Genomic DNA, 19,858 nt, shown 5'->3' with positions numbered 1-19,858 from the left:
CGCACGCCTTTAATCCCAGCACTCGGGAGGCAGAGGCAGACGGATCTCTGTGAGTTCGAGACCAGCCTGGTCTACAAGAGCTAGTTCCAGGACAGGCTCCAAAACCACAGAGAAACCCTGTCTCAAAAAAACAAAACAAAACAAAAAAAAAAAAAAAAAGAACAGCAAAGCTGGAGGAAGACACATTCCTCCCTCTTCATTCCCAACCTGGATGTCGCTTTTGAGAGCTTTGAGATCTACAGGTCTCTATACTGGCTTCATAGTCTATACTCCTCTACTTTGAAACTGGCCGGGTGGGAATAGTTTTAAAGATCAAATCACATAAGTGATTAATATAGTTATCAATTTACATAATCCCTACAGATGGCCATCACCGCAATCCTCTCAGGTCAGCCTAGGAGAACATACATTAGGGTGCTGATTTAACCCACAAAAAGGCAGAACTTCAGAAACATGAACATATTGGTTCAGACCCTATAAGAGGCAGAAAGTAAACGTCTGATAGACTGATTTTCAATGTGTAATAACCATGCTGCAAAAGTGCAAACTGTGCACCATCAAGAGAAAAAACAGTGATGCTAAACCTATGGAAATGTTCTGCCTCCTATCCTGAAGATGAATCCAGTCCATGTCTAAATGCTCTGGGCACCATGCAAAAGGGAACCACCAAGAGTGATCTGATCATTGCCATCATGACCCTTGTGAGGAAATCTGCTAAGTATGCCCCCCCCCCCCCGGTTCTTCTGTTCTCTTGAAGACCCACAAATGGAAGTGTGGAAAATCGGCAACTGATCAGAACTCTGGAAACCAGTTTTGAAACCATTTTTGAAAACCCCTTTCTCAGCGAGAGAGAGAGGGGGAGGGAGGGAGGGAGGGAGGGAGAGAGAGAGAAAGCCTTTTTTCCCTGTTGTCAGAGCACCATCTACTGGTCACTTGTGAGACAACACTCTGAACACAAGTACTTAGCAGTCCAGCAGCCCCAGGCACTAGCTTAAGAGTCCAGACATCCTTAACAATTGACCTCAGGCCACCAGCCCTGTCAGTCCCCTGTGAGACTTTATTGAGATCCAAACCCCTGATTTCACAAAGCAAAGCAGTTCATCTCATAGTTCTCAAGAAGTTCTGGCCCACACATTGGGCAAAAGGTTACCAACACACACACACACACACACACACACACACACACACACGCATGGATGGTGGAGGAAGGAGATTAAAGATGAAACAGCCAAATGTTCTACATGTTTCCCTGCAAGCTGTGATCTGCAGACTCAGAATTCAACAGAAGCAGAGGGAGCAGGTGAAAAAGTTCCTCCAGATTATTAATCATATAAAGATTATTAAATTTCAAAACCTTTATCCTTTATTCCTGGTACTTCTGTGAACAATTCAAGGGTCAGGGGGAGATAGAGGACAATTAATAGGGAGTTGTGTCAGTCTCATTGTAAAAGGAAGGAAGCAAGACCACCACAGTGTCCCCAGGCCAGGCAGGACGTGGGAGTTCATGCTAAGGCAAGAGTAGAGAATCTACTCCACTCATTCATAAAGACTTTTCCAGACTTCTCAGGCTTTGGGCTGTCTCCATATAAGATCTTAGCCCATCACCAAGGAAGCTGAAAACCTGGGCCTTGGCTAAAGACCTGTACCCTGCCTTCCATCCCTGAGCTTTCCTCTGCCTTGCCTTGCCAATTACACTCAGATAGTTTATGCTTAAACTATCAGAGCCCCCTTTGTTCCATTTTCCCCTTATTGAGCTTTTCCAAGAAATAGACTCTTATGCAAAACAGTGCTCTGAGGAACATAATGCAGAAAGGATTTGGGAGTGGGTTCTTAGGAAAACGTTGGCAGGAAACCATGTGCAAATGCATAGCAGAGAGCAGGATGGCAATGCAGACATCTCAGGAGGCTGCTGGCATTCCCAGCACCACACAGCCTTGCTCGGGTGAAAAATGTACTGTCGCATCCTTATATAATAATGTCCAGCCCGGAAGCAGCACCTCCCAAACCTCAGAACACCAAGACCTATCAATCCATCAACCAGCTGAAAAGTTGCCCACAGGAATGTTTGAACCCAGCCTTTGATGGCAACTCAACATCTCTTCGGTAACAACCGTGATAAGGGTATCACATCGCTTCTTTGCGGCAGGGATGTGAGACATATTCTTTTTGTTCTCTGAGGCCCAGGGCATAAAGAAATTTTCCAATGGCTCAGAACTGGGAAATGGCAGTCAGATCTCCTGATTATAAGCCTCAGTTTCCTTATGTTAGCGACCACTATGAAGGTGGTGTATGTCAAATAATATCTCCCTTGCTTAAGGGGTCATAGACATGATCTTAGTCTTGCAGAAGTAAGACATGACCTTAACTTTGAGAGTCTCCCAGAGGATTGAGTAAGAATATATCCCCCACTACACCGCTGGACTGTTATGAAAGATTGCTGGTTAACAAGAATACAGTTCTTGGAGCAGTACCTGGCACACAGTAAGTGCTGGGTAAGTGCTTCCCCCGCATTTCATCCATGGCGCTGTGGCCGTGGCCACACACAGCAAGCGTCTTGTAACTAACTGGTGGCTCTCTGTTTCAGAAAAGACAAAATACAGTCATTGGATGGCTTTGACTTGGGAACTGTGGGTAGATGGAGGATCAGAGACATACAAGTGCCTAAGATGTGGTCAAAACGAGGAATGAAGTTAAGCATGGTGGTATACACATACCAGCACTCGGGAAAGCTGAGGCAGGAGAGTTTCCACTTTGAGGTCAATTTGGGATACATAGCAGGACATATGTCAAAAAGACAAGACCAGGGATGCGGCTCAGTGGCAGAGTGCTTACGTAGCATGTACAATGGCCCTTGGCTCAATGGTCAGCAGGAAGAGGAAAGAAAAGGAATGGTCTCAGGAATCCAAAGGCTGCGGTACCTGAGAGAGCTTGGTGTTTTGTTTACAAATTCATACATAAACCCACTTATGAAATATTCATGAAGCTCTTTTCATGTGCTGGGCATTTTTCTTGGACATCTGGGGCTCAAAGATAAATTAGACATAGTCAGAACCTCTAAGAACATAGAGTTTAAAGGAGAAACAGAGGAGACTAATTCCCAAAAGGCTCTCTCCTAAAAGCAGGACATGGAGTAAGAGAGCCCTAGGGAAGAGCTGAGAAGGAGACAGGCCTTCCAGCTGAAGCCAACCAGAAAAAGGAAATCCACAAGATCCCAGCACTGTCGGCCTACAAGGACAGCCCATAGCATGGGCGCTCAGAATGACAGAGACCCCACACAGGATGCATGGGTTTGACTAAATAGACTGCATTTCTATCTGCACATCCTGTGTCTGGAGTCACAGAGGTGTGGCCTCACTTTTTCAATCCATTCTTTGCCATCAAATGAGATCCCTTTTCAGTCTGAACAAGATGAAACAAAAGAGTAAATACGTTGAACCTACTAGATATTGACTCTCACTGAGAAAGTCCGAGGGGTAGATTCAGGGCCTTGGGAAAGAAATGATCTCTTTGCCATCACTGCCGACCTCCCGACCTCGGGGTCCACTTGTACTTCTCTGCCAAGGCCAAGTAAGCAGGAAACTCAGCAGAGTTCCAACCCCTACAAATGAGGGTGAGCCAGGAGTAGGAACAACTACCGGAAGCAGCCCATCCACCCACCCCCACGTGGTCGCTTGACTCAGGAAACAACGCAGCCCACATTCCGCAAAGCTCGCTCAGCCTGCTTGGGCTTGGATTGATTCATCCATTCAGCAAATATACGCTGCGCAATGTCTGTGTGTCAGGCCTCGGACTAGAACAAGGAAGGAAGGGTTCAGAGTGGACGCTGCCCCTGCCACTCTTCTCTAGCTTCCCTGCCTGCAGGATTCTCGGGAAGATTAGGCTCCCAAAGCAGAGAAAGCTGCTCACAGCTGAAGCACGGCCTTGGGAGGATCCCAAGAGAGAAGAGCCAGTTTCCAGTACTCACCAATCGTGCCTCTCTCAGCGCCCTCTTGGTGGGAATCAACAGCAGATTAAGCCACCACCTGTCCATCACCACGCCCTCTCTCTCCCACTCTCTCCTACACTGAGCAGCTGGTTACACCCACTTGGTATAAAATAATCAGCGTGAATAAGGCACCCCCATGTGATACGGACTCAAGGCTAGTCTTGAAGTGCCCATACACCTGGGAAGGACGTTCGCCGGCTGTGCCTCTGCCCCGCTTCCAAAACTGCACTACGTTTCTCCAATGATGGAGGACAGTCCGAATCTAAGCCTCCTTTCCCCTCACCGATCTCCATCATTTGGCACAATAGGCTTCCTCCTATTCCCCGAGAACCACCCCGCCTCTTCACACCCCAGTTACCAGATCTCCCAGTTTCTCACTCTTCCCATCTCTGACTCTTTTCATTGCTCTCATTTTCCTGTGCGGAACGCTCCGTGAGTCTTCGGGCTCTTCATCTTCCCTCCCCTGTCATTCCCTTTGAGCTCCGACCCTCGCCTTGTACGCTCATCTCTGCTTCCAGCTCTCCTCTTCCACCTCCAACTTCCAATGAAATGATGCAAATCTACTGATCATCCCAAGCTCAATGTGAATTCAAGCCATGTTTGTCTTCCTCAAATTACAGTTTTTCTCTCTGGGATGTCATTGTCCCTGTCAATCATTTAACTTTAGTGACTCCCCATTGCCTATAGAGTGACCAAACACTTTAGCCCACCAATTCCAGAAAACCTGAATCTCTTCTTCCACACCAGTGCTTAGCACATCATGTTCCACCGCAATGACAGTTACAGCAAACCTGGCTCACACCGATGCCTCTGCTCATCCAGGACCTGTTGGAGGCTCATCTGGAATGCGCTTCAGCTCATTATCAGCCAATTTCCTTGTGTCTCTCATGGACCCTCCAACTCCATGCTCCCCCCTGTTTCCCGCACATTCACAGAACTTTGTCTCCTCCTTTGTAATTTTACTTAGGGTATCTGCATTGTATTAGCTTCGTAGCAAGCCTTTATAAAATAGCTAGTCAAATGAATAAATGGACTTTTTCCAACTCCTTTTGGAAAACCAAAAAAAAAAAAAAGATGGGTGCATGGTGACTTAGCCATAGGCATCTGGCCCGTCGCGAGAGCTGTCCTTCCTTCATATTCTGGATCTAGCTTTGAGTCTCTACTTCTAGTATAGAGATCACCTCCTCTTTTATATTAAGAAGAGGTGCTTATCTCTCCTGAAAGAGGTCAGACAGTTCTGACTTGGGATCTCAGCACCATAGCAGCTTTATCCTTTTTTATTTAATCTGTTATAAAGTTAGAGAACTCATGGCCCAGAGCAGGGCTGAACTTAATATTTGGGGAATGGGTTGTTAAAGAAGACCTAGAGATCCTCACATAAAGAGTATTTTCAGAAAATGAAAAACAGAATAAAAGTTAGGCTCAAAAATGGGGGGAAAAAAAGAAGACTGTCTTAATTGGTTCTATTTTTTATCTCTACCAAAAAAAAAAAAAAAGACAAACATCATCATCATGTCTCTTTCCTGAAAAAAGAATTACATGACAAGAGGCATCACTGCCCCTGGATGCAAAAATCAAACAAACAGAAAAATCCTACCCTAGATATATATCCCACCTAGAGTCAGCTCTGATTTGATCTGCCACTCAGGTGTACAGACATGCAAGTGATTCTTTTAAGCTATCAGGAGCTTTCAGGCAGGCTTAATTCAGCCCTCGCAAATGAAAAGCATGACAAGCTTCCTTCAGACACTCAGAAGAATAAGGAAACAGGACTGGGAGTGTGGCTGAGTGGGAGAGCACTTGCCTAGCATGTGGGAGACCCTTGACTCCATGCCAAAGGCTGAGAAAATTAGCTAATTGATTAATTAAATTGGGAAATGTGGAAAACTAATTACCAATCAAACAAGAATTTCTGAAATATTCCATCCCAAGACCCTTAGCAATCCGGTTCCATGGACATAAACATACTCACAATACCACACTCTCTCTCTAAAAGACTAAGTTTGTTTGCTTGTTTGTTTAACAGAACCGCTCTGTTCTCAGTCACATTATTCTAAATAATTTGCCATGTATAGTCAATGATTAATACAATAATCCCAAACTCCCAGGTATGCTATTTCCCTTTATTCCCCAATAAATCACAACTTCATATGGCAAATTTCAGGGCTGTTAAAAAAAACAGAAAACATGGGCACACATCAAAGAAGCAAAAATTAGTATGTAAAATGTCATAATTAAACCTGGGTGTGATGTCACAAAAGTATAATCTCGGCACTTAGGAGGCTAGGGATGTAATGATGCTAGTCCAAGGCCAATCATAACTCTGTAGTAAGACTGCGGTTATAGAAAAACTGGGGGCTCGAGAGGGGGTTCAGCATCACCAAGCCGAATGACCTGAGTTTGATCGCTGAGACCCTCATGGCCAAAAGAGAGAACTGATTCTTGCACAAAGATAAAACAGAAAGGAAACATCATAATGAAACATCAATTATATAATTAACATCCACTAACATACATGCAATTCGATAGTAATGAATAATTACAACATAAAGGTTCATAACAATTGTAATAAATATTAAAAGCTATTAAGTTAAAGGCACTGCTTTTTCTTTCCTTATTTCTCAGAATAATCCTATGGGGTAGGTACTATTATAATCACCATTTTATAGGTAAGAAAAGCTAGACCTAAAAAAGAGCAAATAATTTTCCTTAAAGTCAGACAGATGGTTAGTGACTTAGAAAGCCAGCCCCAGGTTGACTTAACTCTACAGCCCATTGTCTTAACCCTGCAAGGTCTCTAACTGACGTCAACAGAGATTGGAGCGAGTTACTTTATCTCATTCTGGGTCTATAATTCCAAGGGTAGAAACACATCCAGCCTCTCTAGGTGGGGCTGACAGTCCTCAGAACCAAGTCACTGCAGCCCGTGACACCGCTAGGTGGCGACCGCTCAGCCCCAGTTCTGTTTATGAACACGCATGCGCAAAGGCCCCTCAATCCGAGGACTCCCTGAGAAACCAAGTGTGGCAGCCAGCCCTCGTGTGCACTCCAGCACATCTTCAGTTTCGTTTACACTTGTTGCACTGCAGTCTCTCAGAGCCACACTTGTCCTGACAACCTGAGTCTTGGTTCCAAACCTGTTCCAACTCCTCAAAACTCTTCAAGCACCCAAAGGCAGGCTGTTGCTCACACCGACCCCTGCTGAGTATGGTTTTGTACGTACTGATTTGTCTATCAACAGATGACCAAATTCATCTGAAATGCACGAGCCTCTGAACTTTCTGTGGGCCCATCCCATAGTCCTGGAAAAGCTACTGGCCAAATTCCGGAGGGGGTCAGTGAAGGAGAGACATCAGAGAGGAAAAGGGGACTGAGCTCAGTAGCAGAAAGCAAGGGTCTGCTGCATGGTAGACCCTAGTGTGACCCAGAACTGTATATTCAGAGAATCGAGAGCTAACACTAGCCCCACCTCCAAGGACTAGCGATCCTGAACCTTAAGAGTGGCTTCAACTTCTTCGTGAACACTTACTTCTACTGCCAACGCATGCCATGAAAGGATTCGGCAAATTTAAATCCTCCTACCTCTCAACTTGTTTTCCTGCCTGCACTCCAGCAGGTAAAACACCCACAGACTCACAGTGCTCTGGGCTGTAGAATTCACAGGAGTCTCTAATGTTCAGGTTATTTTTAAACTTTCAGTCCACTCTACCTCCCCACGAACAGCAGGCCTGCCATTTAGAATGGGGTTAACCCACACCCCACCTGCTTTGAAACTTTATAGTTTTTTTGTGTTAAAAGAAAAGAAACAATCCTTCAAACATACACATGTGCATATACAATCACACACACAGACACACAGATACACACACACAGAGACCTACATGAACATGCACACTTGCACACACAAGATGAAGACAGTACCAGTGATGGGGGATAAAAGATTCAGCTCACAGAATGATGTCAAGATTGTAATACTTATGAAGACACTTAGCAAACTCAGGGTCATGCCACTGCAGGTGAAACCAGTGCTATATTTGCAGGGACACACACCAGGCGTTACAGACAAAGTTAAAAGGTAATTCTATACTCCCAAGTGGGGAATTATATTCACACAGTTTTCAAGACCCTTCATTTGTCTAGGGAGCAAGCCAGGTGATACAAAGTGTTCGGTTATAACTTTCTTCAACTTAAGCATCTTTTTTTAATTTATTTATTATGTATACAATATTCTGTCTGTGTGTATGCCTGCAGGCCAGAAGACGGCACCAGACCTCATTACAGATGGTTGTCAGCCATTATGTGGTTGCTGGGAATTGAACTCAGGACCTTTGGAAGAGCAGGCAATGCTCTTAACCTCTGAGCCATCTCTCCAGCCCCTTAAGCATCTTTTTTATGGTTTAGTCTTGGAGACAGAATCTCACTCTGTGGTCCAGGCTAGCCTGAAACTCACAGTAAATCCCCTGTCTCAGCCCCTTCAGCGCTGGAATTACAAACATGAGATACCATAACCGGGCTTTTATGTTCTTTCCTTTAAATTTTTTTCAAAGGAAATTCCTCTCAAGAAGAGCATTAGGTAACTTTTTTTTTACCATGTTAAAGCAGTAAGTTTTATTAGCCAATGTTTGGGGGAGACAGAAGCTCTGTATATACATCACTTTGCCTGATCTACCAAGGAGCCCACAAGCTAGCATATATCTTACATGAGACTAATCAGGATCAGTGAAATCAAGCCTCTAAAGTCACACAGCACAGTTAGAATTGGCACCCGATCCTACCACATGCTAGAGTATTCACCACACCACTATACCTGACTGTCTCTGTCCCCTCCAAATCTGAAGCTGAAACTTAATCCCCCACTGCAACAGCATTAAGAAATGGCGCCTGGACTGGTGAGCTGGCTCAGCAGGTAAAGGCACTTGAGGCCAAGTCTGAAGATCTGAGACAGCCTTCTTACAAAAGACAAACTGGAGATACAAGTATAGCGTGAAACCTGTAGCTAGATGAGAATAACCCTTCAAGGGGTAGGGAAGGAAGAACTTGCAAGTACCCAGGAGTCAATGAGGACCCAGCAATAGACGCTGAGCCTTTACCTGCAAACTGCCTTTGCATGGCTACACAGCTTCAAAGAGCCAGTCAACCAGCCATTCTGAGGAAAATAGGCTGGCCCAGATAAAATCAGTTCCAGACGCTCTCCAAGTCTTCCCCTTGGTGGCATAATTTTCAGAACAAATGAACACTCACAGTTTCTACATCTCTGTTGTGACCCCAGTGCTCCGGGAGCCTCTTACAAACTACATCAAGTAGCCTTCTTACTGAGCCAAACCTTAGCACTCTGTGTCCCACAAGACAAGAAGGAAGAAAGCCCTTTCGCCTTCTCACCCTCCCTGCTGAAGCACTAAGGGTGATAAACGGTTCCGCCAAGTGGACTCAACACTGTATTTACACTAAATACAGCTGAAGGAGACTTTAAAAACCCACCAAAGTGTGTCTCTCTGAGGGCTATTAAGACACGCACACACCTATTAAAACACACACACACCCCTATACACCAGGACTCGGCAGTACTACCTCCCCTTACCTCTCTGTCCCTTGGGGGAGCATTTCCAAACTCAGGCTCTCCTCCCACCTCTCTAACTGCCCCTTTATCCCCACCTCCTCTGCTTCTACCTCCTAAACGTGCAGATCCCATGGGTCCCATGGCCCCCCCTGTTTATCATGTACATATCCTCTGTGATCTCATTCATCCTGATGCCTCCCACTACAGCTACTATCTGAAAGTGCCCAGCATTTTATCTCTAGCCCTGTTCTTTTTGAAGTCTGGTAACATTTACAACTGCTCAGATTGGGCTCCTCCACCTGGGAGGCCTGACAGCATCATGAATCAACTGGTTTAAAACAAACTCGTCCTCTTCCCCTCTACACCAGCTCCTCACAGGTCTGGGGTTCTGTTTTCAGCCAGCTTCACAACCTCTCCCTACGAGGGCACAACACTTTGCATTTATGACTACACCTCGCACCTGTCGTTACCTAACGCTACCTTTTTCTCCAGGCCATGTTCACTGTCTCCCTACCTTTTCCGTTTGCACGATTACCTCTGTGGTCAGAATGTCAGGCCTCGGCACAGCAGATGGGATTGGGCTCCGACCCCATCTATCGACCTCTTCTGGGTTTCCTGAAAGTTCACCACTTATCTCAACTCTGACCCTGTTCCTACCCTCAGTGCAATATGATCCAGAAAATTCCTCAGTGTTCCACACCACTATCTAGAATGGTATATGGAAAAAGAATTGCTAAGCAAATTTGTTTTGAAATGAATGAATGGATGGATGGAATTCTCATGTCCATCATACATAGCAATGAAATCTTTATAAACTTAAGATTAATTCAAGCATTGGTATCGTGGAATTCAAGCTTTTATCACTGCTCCATTGTACTCAGATCAATGTCCCCTACAAGTGCTCTGTTGAAGCACAACTGCCATCATTCCCCAGATACGCCCTGTTTTCCCATTGTACATCATTGTTTCCCCTCCTGTGACCCATCCTGTGATCATATGACAAACGTGACTTCTCTAAGTACCTCTGGCACTTATATCATGCCATCTCCGAACTGTCCTGTGCATATATCTTTCATGTTACCCAGATTCATCTTGGCATGCTCCATAGTATATACTCCACTCCATCATGTACTGTGTATCCTTGCATGTTTACTAAATATATACATAAAGACACAAATAGATGAATGGCAACAATGAATAGAGCCAAGTGCACACAAGCAAAACGTGGACTTAGAGGGCGCTGTGCTCTATTGGGAAGGTGCGGTGGAAGAAGTGATGAACCTCTTCTGGAGGTAATCTGTTCAGCTCAAGGAAGATTGTCTCCAATGTTCATATCTTAAGAAAATTTTGCTTTTTGGGTGAAGATAGAGATGATCTCAGCTCATTCCATTTTATTGCCATGTATACATCCATACATAAATACATAGAGAGAGACAGACAGCAGAGAAAATGATGACAGGATTATGTGGGTAGATGTGGTCTATGTTAGATAGGAGAGTAATTTGAATATAAAATTTGCCTAATATTGCCATACATATCAATCTGTTCTATAATCTTTCCATTTTGCAGATGAGAGAGACATATACGGCAGGGTTTCTCCAACTCCTCATTCTCTGAATCATTCTTTTCAAATAGATCTCCTGTGTTGTAGGATGGCGAACAGCATTTCTGACTCTTGTCACTAGATGCTAGGTGACAGGACCGTCTCCTCAGTTGTGACATTTAAAGACATCCATTGAGGGGAATAAAGCCACCCTTGATTGAGACCACCAATGTAATGAAATGAATTTTTCATAGTCCCGGGATTGGCATCCTAACAAGCCACCAAGTAACCAAGAGATGGAGAGTCTCAGCCGACCTCACTCCTTGCATTTCCTCCCTAACATACGGGAAGTGACAGTCTTTGGGAATTGGAGTGAACTCAGAGCTGTGATCTGGTTTTCAGATGGACTCATAGCCCTGTAAAGGATTCTGTACCTCAAGATGGAAAAGAAATAAGAAAACTCTCTCATCATACATTCCAAAGAGATAAGAAAAGGGATTCCTGGTTAATGTAATGAAGCATGAAAGACAACAGAAAATGACTCAAAATATATCTGACAGGAGAGGAGAGAGGGATATAGAACTTGAAGAGTACAGGACAGATTTTCCAATAATAATGAAAGAAAGGTACATACCATTGGAGTCAATAATTGTCGTGAGTTCTAAGTAGGATGAATAGAAATAAGTCCAACCTATATGGAACCAAGAAAACTATGAAAAGATCCAAAAGAATAAAGGAAAAAAATCTGAAAAGCATCCTGACAGGAGACAGATTACTCAGAAGAAATGACGTCTAAATGATCAACTGTAACAAGAGGCCAGAATGTAAACAAATAACACATATTCAAAACGTATTGAAAACTCTCAGCTAAACTTATTTTTGACATGTTCACTTCCAGGTTTATTGGCAGTAACTTCACAGTTTATTCCCGGTACCTGATGTTACACACTTTAGGGTCTTTGAGATATGCCTGATCCTTGTATTTAACTGGCTTAAACCCCATTTTCTGAGCTCTCTTGATGGCTTTCGTTATTTCTTTTTGTTTCTTCCCACAAAGACCTGTTGTGTGCCTTCCGTAAATGCATCTGGTAAATGGAGAGATGAACTTGGACAAAAGCTGTACATCCTTATAATCCACACGTTTCTCACACAATATACACCTCCTAAGGGGCTCCTTATAGGAGTTTTCCATTGGGATTGGCAGGTCCTCGTTGCTGGCTACCTGTTTATCCTGTGCACAACATCTTCTCCTCAGCACCGCGTGAGCTCTGCTATCGGCGAGGCAGACTGCAGCTGTGGTCAAGCTTTTCCTCTCTACGCCACTGCACACCGCAACCAGAGCCGTCATGATTCTTCGCCCTTCCTCTTCCTTTTCCCTCAGCTAAACTTTGATTCAAAATTTGTGTTGAAATAAATACTTTTACCAAAAAAATAATAAGAGATTATCATTCCAGTTGAGATCAGGTAGGTGTATAAAATATTCCTCAAGAAGGAAATATTAATGGAAGAAAGGCATGACATCAAAAAATGTCATGACCAGGTAAGATGCTGGTAAATATGAAGACCAATTTTAAATATATCTATATCAATATATAATGTAAGAGTACACACACGAAATGGAGTTTAATTACTGGACAATAGTGGCACAGTGGTCAGAGGTGATGTATTGCTCAGAAGGAGCCCCGACTTGAAATCAAAACGTATTTTCCAAGTTCAGTATCACTTGACTGGGATATTCACTAAAACTCTAGATTTTTTGAACTTGAAATGCCAGTCCATGTAATAAATAAAGAAAAATAAATGAAAGGCACATGGATTATAAAAGGAATAGCGGCTAGGCAGATAGCTCAATGGGTAAGATAGTTGTTGTACAAGTATGGGGATCCTCAAATCCCCAGAACCTATGTAAAAAGTCAAACATGGTTGGTTACACCCCATAACTTCAGCATTGTGGGAAGTGGAGATAGGGGGACTACTCAGGGTTTCTGACTTGATGGTCGAACTTAAGCTTCAGTGACAGGACTTGATGTCCTCCTCTGCCATCCTCCCCCCCCCCCCCGCTCTCTCATACTCATACACACACACATACTCTCACACACATGTTTATACATACTTTTAAAAAAGCCATTCCAAGTAATAAGAAAGCTCTATAAGGATGCTGAAGACCAACATACAAAAATACAAGTTCTAATACATCTCCAACAAAGAATCAGAAAATACACTTATTAAAAGATGCCACGCAGATTCTTGCCAGGTTGGTGGTGCACACCTTTAATCCTAGCATCCAGGAGGCAGAGGCAGGTGAATTTCTGTGAGTCTTAAGACAGCCTAGTCTATATATAGTGAGTTTTAGGACAGCCAGCGCTACATAGTAAGACCCTGTCTCAAACAAATAAACAAACAAACAAATGCCATGTAGAAGCTGCAAAACCATATGGCACCTAAAAGCAAATCTACTAAAATCTGTGAGGGAAGTAGGAGGAGATAATTTAAGGGATGTCACAGAAGCTCTAAGCTAAAAACTGAATCATGTTCAGAGATGGAGAAGCTAAGTGCTGAAACATGACAGTCCTCCCCCAAATTAGCCAATAAGGCTGCTCAATTCCAATCAAACCAACGAGTGACAAAAAGATTCTAAAAGCCAAGCAATGACCAAAGTTTCAGTCACCAAGACTATCGGCAGGGGCATAGAGAGAATTTATCCTAAACATATCCAAACCATATTTTTATAAAAATTTAAGTAGTAAAACATGGGTAGAGGATGGATATGCAGACCTGTATAGGCTAAATAAGATGCCCAGAAATGGCAGGAAACAATTACCTCATCACTAAATGTTGGTCAAAGGACTAAGCAAAGGGTGGGCTTGAGAGAGTCAAAGTAGAGCCTACCTCACACTGAACACAAAAATTAATTTCAGACAAAAGAGGCAAATGTGAGAAGCAAAACCGTAAAAACTTTTTTAAAAATGCAAATGACTTCTTTTTAATATCAGCGTGAAGAAGGAATTTTTAAATGAGACACAATAAACAAAACTCATAATGGCAAAAGCAGATAAATCTTAACCACTAAAATAAACAGCTTGTATGACAAAAAGCACCATTGGAGTGGAAAAGACAAGTGTGGGGGAGAGAAAGTACCACCTACAAGTCATGTCTAGAACATATGTAATTCTCACAAGTCATAAGAAAAACATAAACCACCTTCTAGAAATACATAAGCAAAGCATATGAATCCTTAATTCACATTAGAAGAAATTCATACAGCCAATTAACTTCTATTAATTGCTCAATTCTATCAGTAAGCAAAGTTCAATTCATATAATAATTGGATTCCACTTCACTCCCATCAAGCTGGCACATTTTAATAATGATAATCATCTCAGTTGTTGGCAATATGTGGAAATGGGGGCTCTGAACTTGGTGGAATACAATGGCAGCCACTCACTCTAAAAAGCAATGTGACACCAAAGATGAAAATGTACATTCCCAAACTCAGCCCTTGTAATGTTAGAACCTCCTGTAGAGAAAAACCCCACACTGTGCCCAAAGAAATGTAAACAAGGCCAATCCTTTTAACATTATCTGTAGTGACAGAAAGGGGAAGTCAGTGTCACCAGTACTGGAGGAAATGGAGTAAGTTAGGACCAACAATGTATCTGTAGAGCAGCTCATCGTGCAGAGAGTGAGATAATGGCCCGAGTATGCAGGCGATGCTGCCAGTAAATACTTAAAGTAAATGTTCACTTTGCATCAAAAAGACACATCCCATGTATCATTTACTTAAAACTCACAAGGAAACTCGCATATATACATTAATAATACATATACATGCAGCAAAATTACAAAAATGCACATAGTAAGAAAATAACAGTTTCAGAGAACTAGATATATATATATATGCATTTATAATGTTTTATTCCTTTAAGATGGGAAAGAGATAAAGCAAGAATGAAAAATACTATCTACCTAATCTTGGTAGTAAATACATAGGTGTCCCATCTTTCCATATTAAATATTTGAAAGATAATTATGATAAGAAGGAATTCTGAAGAAACTAATTGAGGTTCCCAGAATTGAAAAGACAACTCTAGCTACTGCTGGTGGAAATAGAATTACTACACACATACCTGAGGAAGATCAGTGAGTTTATCTCAGGAGTCATAAATACATATACAGCCCGAGCTTCCAAATTTTCAGCTTTGAGAATCTTCCCTCATAAGATCTCCAGACTTGTTCATGAAGATGTTTTTATAAAGTGGTTATTAGACTGATATTTGAATGTTTTAAAAAACAGGATTTTTTTTATTGTTGTACTAAGCAAATGACAATGAAGAAGTGGCTAACAGACTGTAACAGTCACACAACAGAACGTTTATGATTATGGAAAGTCTTATGGCCAAATAATACTTAATGATAAAGGACACACTCACAATGCATTAGTAACCTGTGAAGGGAGTTACATAGCAAGATGTGCACATCATAGCCCCCACTTTGGATATTGAACTATTTGGTTGTATGTTTGTGAGTGTGTATATGTGTAGACAGAGGGAGAGGAACCTAGAAGAATATTTCTCAAAGTTAATGATTTATGGGACTAGAGGTCATTTTAATTTTCTTCTACATGCTTCTAGATCTTCTACAATAAACTAAAGAATTTTGTACTTTCAAAACAAAATTAAATATAAGATGGTGTGTGGTGGTTTGAATGTTTATGGCCCCCATGGACTCATGTATTTGAATGCTTGGCCCTTAGGGAGTGGCACTATTAGGAGGTGTGGCCTTGTTGGAGGAAGTGTGTCACTGTGAAAATGGGCTTTGAGGTCTCCTGTATGCGCAAGCCACACCCAGTGTGGCTGACCCCTTCTGCTGCTTGCAGATCAACTTGTAGAACTCTCAGTTCCCTCTCCAGCAGCATCCCCGCCTATATGCTGCCATGCCCCATGATGATAACAGACTAAACCTTGGAAACTGTAAGCCACCCAAAATTTGATGTTTTCCTTTATAGAGTTGCCATGGCCATGATGTCTCTTCACAGTAATAGAAACCCCAACTGAGATAGATGGGTCCAGTAGTTCACGTAAGCCACCCTCAGAGACCAATGCTTGTTCTGCAAGAGCTGGTGTTACTTGTATTTGAGTAAGTGAAGACAGCACCAAAACAGACTGTCCTACAGTCTGACTGAAAGATGGGAAGACAGAGTTGCCTGAAGTATTAGAACCTTCCATCTATACAATAGTCTGAACAACACTATCTCAAACTATGTCATAGAAGTGCCATCAGAGTATGCATGGGTGGGGGATGCTCCAAGTCTCTCAAAATGACAGGCTCAATTCCAGACTCCTGAATGACTCCACGGGAATGTTTTGCGCAGTTACTTAACGGCATAAATTCTAGAATCACAGGCTTAAGCCTCTAAGGCAGTCGGCTAAACAAGGGCCAAGATTGAGAACACTTCAGTCAGCTGCCATTGAACTTCACCTTTCGACAGTTTGATCAATTATGGGTGCAGGAAAAGAGCAGAAGAGCAAGAGTCGGGCTCTTTCCACACTAACGTAATTGGATTCTCAGGAGATCTCCGGTAAGATGATGGTATTAGCCCCTTACTGTAAATAAGAGACTAAGACCAAGACCAGACACCTAGGAACTCGTTGAGCTGGAATTGAAACTCGGGACTTTCGGAACCCATTACCCAGTCTATTCTCATTAAGCTAAATGCCTCTTCATTAGTGGTAGCCGTAATTCTTTCCATGTATGAAATACTATTCTAAGAGCAAATGAATTAAACAGGTAAAGGCAAAAGACTCCTGTGCCCTAAGCAAGAGCGGGATCCTAGGTATTTTCCTCTTCAGGGGCACTAATTTGAGTAAGTCTGGGGTCACTATGAAGCTCTCCAGTTGTCCCCAGCAGTGTTCCCAATGGCAGAGCCTTGCTATGATCAACAGATGAAAAGGGACCACGGCAAATTTGAATTGGGTTCCTACTGAACCACACAGTAAATTCCCGGTTGCTATGTAGAGGCGAGGCACCACTGAGAGCAACCAGGCCCTCAAACCAGCACCTTTCTCAGCGCAGCTCTGCCTTAACGCTCACCACAGACATGCACACTCATGGCCTCCAGAGGTCCTGCTCCCAGTGGGACCACCCCGCATCTCTTGGCTAAACTATGCATTGGCCTTTCCACCGCTCAACTTGCTCCTCTTTGGCATGCTCTCCCGACTCTCCAGGCATCTTTTTTAAAAAGTACAACTGATCATGCATTCCCTAGATTAAACCTTCCTTAATTCTCAGAATATGATATAAATTTGTCTAGTGTCAGCTGGTTGCTGCATCTCTGGGTTAGCGACGCAGTGGTAGTGGGGGGCAAAGGCTGGGATGCTTTTCTTAAGGCTCACCATTACATGGAAGCAAAAGTGAGGGAGAGGAGAAAGCAGAGGAGGAAGGTAAGCTGGGAGAAGGTGTGTGAACCAGTGAGCCACTGCGAAAAGATAAGTGCACCCCAGAGCAGTCCACCAGAGTACCCAGAATTCACTCAGACCTCCCATTGATCAAAATGTTCTTACACAGAGAGTTAATCTCTCCAACTTCACACTGCTCAAGGAGATCCTGATATTTCATGGGTTAATGTCAAAACAGGAGCTCCGAGGTAAAAACTAACTATTCCTAGATGTGTTGACTGAATGGGTAGTGGGTGGATAAATAAATGATTTAATTGGAAATCCAAAATGAAGAATGAAAACATCTCAAGGCACTAAAAACACAAGACCACTCCCTGCACAACTGTGTAGTCAAGACCCCCTACAAAGATGGTCTTCCAATAGAGAAGCTATCTCAAGACCACTTGCCTCCTCACAGCAACTTTGAAAGTCTCAGCCAGGCAGCTGAGATTACAATTACAATTTTCCCATTTTTAGCCCTCTAGGGAAAGACCGGTGGAAGAGGAAGAAGAAAGTCTTCTCCAGCTGTCACCTCCCACAGCTCCACAGATAGTGCTTCAGGTAAATATTAGCTCCCACTAGAGTTGGAGAATACCAAGGCTAGAGGCAGAAAGATGCGGAGAGGGGGGACTATGCACTTCTGTTAACTTAGCACCTTCCTGGCAGCGGGAAGCTGACTGAGTAAGCAAAGCATGAGCTCTCAACTCCAGCACATAAATAAGCTCAAATCTATTTCCTGCTCGCAGTTGCCTGTGAGGAAGCCTAAGGAAGGATGACTAATACCCTTGGTCCATTCCCTCTTTTTGCCTTACCACCTCTCAGCGCTGGAGACAAAGACTCGATTCCTCTAAAGACAAGGAGGCATCTGGGAAGGTTGTGAAGCCACCACACAGAGGGTGGGGTTTGAGGACCAAAGGAAATACCTAAGGTCATCAAACACTTGACTGAATACGAGATCCTTTCCCTCACCCATGTGCTGTTGACCCATAGCAAGACATGACTCAATCCAGCAGGCGAGGGTATCCAGCCCACATGACCTCTGGGTCCTTGCATTCTCTTACCTTATCCCCCACCCCCCCCCCCCCGGCCTTCTGTCACTTGCCTGTCCTCATTACATTAATTTCCAGCCTTCATGTGCTGCTGAACTCCTCTGTTTCCATATCACCATCATGGGTCTGCAGCACTAATGTGGTCTCTTGGTCAGGAGTTCTTGGTGACTCGAGGCAAGCCTGCTCCTTCTCCAACCTCCCCATTCTTTCCCTCACCATCCCTCCCTCCCGATTTCTGGTCTCAGCAATGAAAGGCAAGGGTCTGAGGGGTGTTTGAGAACTAGAGATGCATTGTTACACGTCACATGTGGAGATTAAACCCAGATGAGAGTGACATGTGATGTGGAAGGCCGAACCTGGAGGACAATGTTGGCTTGGTCATTGATTGCAGCATGCCTTGGTTAACTCAAGCGAATCAGAGACACACTCATGTTGTCGTAAGAACAGGGTGGATGGATTTCTAGTAGTCCTCCAGAATTTCCCTGCCATCTACAGAGACCCCTAATCTCATTCCCAAAGCACATTATTCTTAAGAAAAGCTCCCATGACCCCAGTTTGTCGGGTCCTTCTCAGCCCTTGTCAGTGGTCATCCTTGTCTTCAGAGATTTCCCTGAGGATGCCACTCTGTAATAGTTTCTCCTCCCTTGATCCCTGGCATGTCCATGAGTGCTTTTCTTAGTTCTGTGTTTTAGGAACAACCAAATTCAAGAACAGGCAACATAATATAGCCAACTTTTTAAGGGCTTCTGGGAATAATCTTAATGATAATAATCTTAGAAAAATTTTTAAAACATGCTCACACACATACACATATAAATATAGACTTATAAAATAATCACTTTTTTATTTCACAGAATGCCAGGAAAATGTTGATATCAAGAGGCACAAACCCATAAGTTAGCAGTTAGGGGATCACAGCTAGAGAGTTCTCTTTTGACATTTAATCATACAGTGCTTTGCATCTCTGTGCTGTTTTCTCTTGTGATGTTTACTGAGCATCCCAACTTTGCACGTCTTCTCTTAAAGCTAGACAGTACATCCGCTCAGGTCAGGCTGTCTTACATTTCCTCGTCTGCCTCCACAGAACATAAAGCCTTGTGCACATGGAATCACTACTGAGAAAGCCTCAGGTCAGAGTACAAAAATACATATGTGTGTGGTAGAGGAAGCTGATCAGAGCAGAGGGGTGAGGGGATGGAGCACAATTCCCATTCTCCCCACTTGATACGTTCACGCTGTGAACTCTTGGATGTTGCTGATCAAGCATATTTATCTATGATATAGCAGTTC

The 19,858-nt window shown here is 43.4% G+C and overlaps 2 protein-coding genes across 11 annotated transcripts in view; both read right to left on the bottom strand.

Annotated features, from left to right (window-relative positions):
• Cacna1e (calcium voltage-gated channel subunit alpha1 E) overlaps positions 1 to 19,858 on the bottom strand; it is a 470,517-nt gene that overhangs the window by 311,412 nt on the left and 139,247 nt on the right. The gene's annotated exons all lie outside the window — the stretch shown is intronic.
• Positions 12,008 to 12,433, bottom strand: LOC121455037 (28S ribosomal protein S18c, mitochondrial-like). Of its 4 annotated transcripts, none has more exons than XM_041662546.1 (2): positions 12,288 to 12,433; positions 12,008 to 12,203 (listed from the first exon to the last, which is right to left on the bottom strand). In XM_041662546.1, the coding sequence occupies exons 1-2, from the start codon at positions 12,431 to 12,433 to the stop codon at positions 12,008 to 12,010; spliced, it is 342 nt and encodes a 113-aa protein (XP_041518480.1). The 4 variants fall into 4 exon arrangements, with proteins under 4 accessions (XP_041518480.1, XP_041518479.1, XP_041518481.1 ...); XM_041662547.1 differs by having other exon boundaries at positions 12,115 to 12,148; positions 12,207 to 12,433; XM_041662548.1 differs by having other exon boundaries at positions 12,115 to 12,145.

Source organism: Microtus oregoni, unplaced genomic scaffold (assembly GCF_018167655.1).
Source record: "Microtus oregoni isolate MIOR12 unplaced genomic scaffold, Mior012 000013F_ref0000133, whole genome shotgun sequence".
Classification (NCBI taxonomy): Eukaryota; Metazoa; Chordata; class Mammalia; order Rodentia; family Cricetidae; genus Microtus; species Microtus oregoni.
The sequence above is the reverse complement of the archived record's forward strand: the minus strand, read 5'-3'. Positions and strand labels throughout refer to the sequence as shown.

What these genes read in the sequence shown, in the direction of transcription:
- LOC121455037 (XM_041662545.1), bottom strand. Translation starts at nt 12,433, where the DNA reads ATGACGGCTCTGGTTGCGGTGTGCAGTGGCGTAGAGAGGAAAAGCTTG.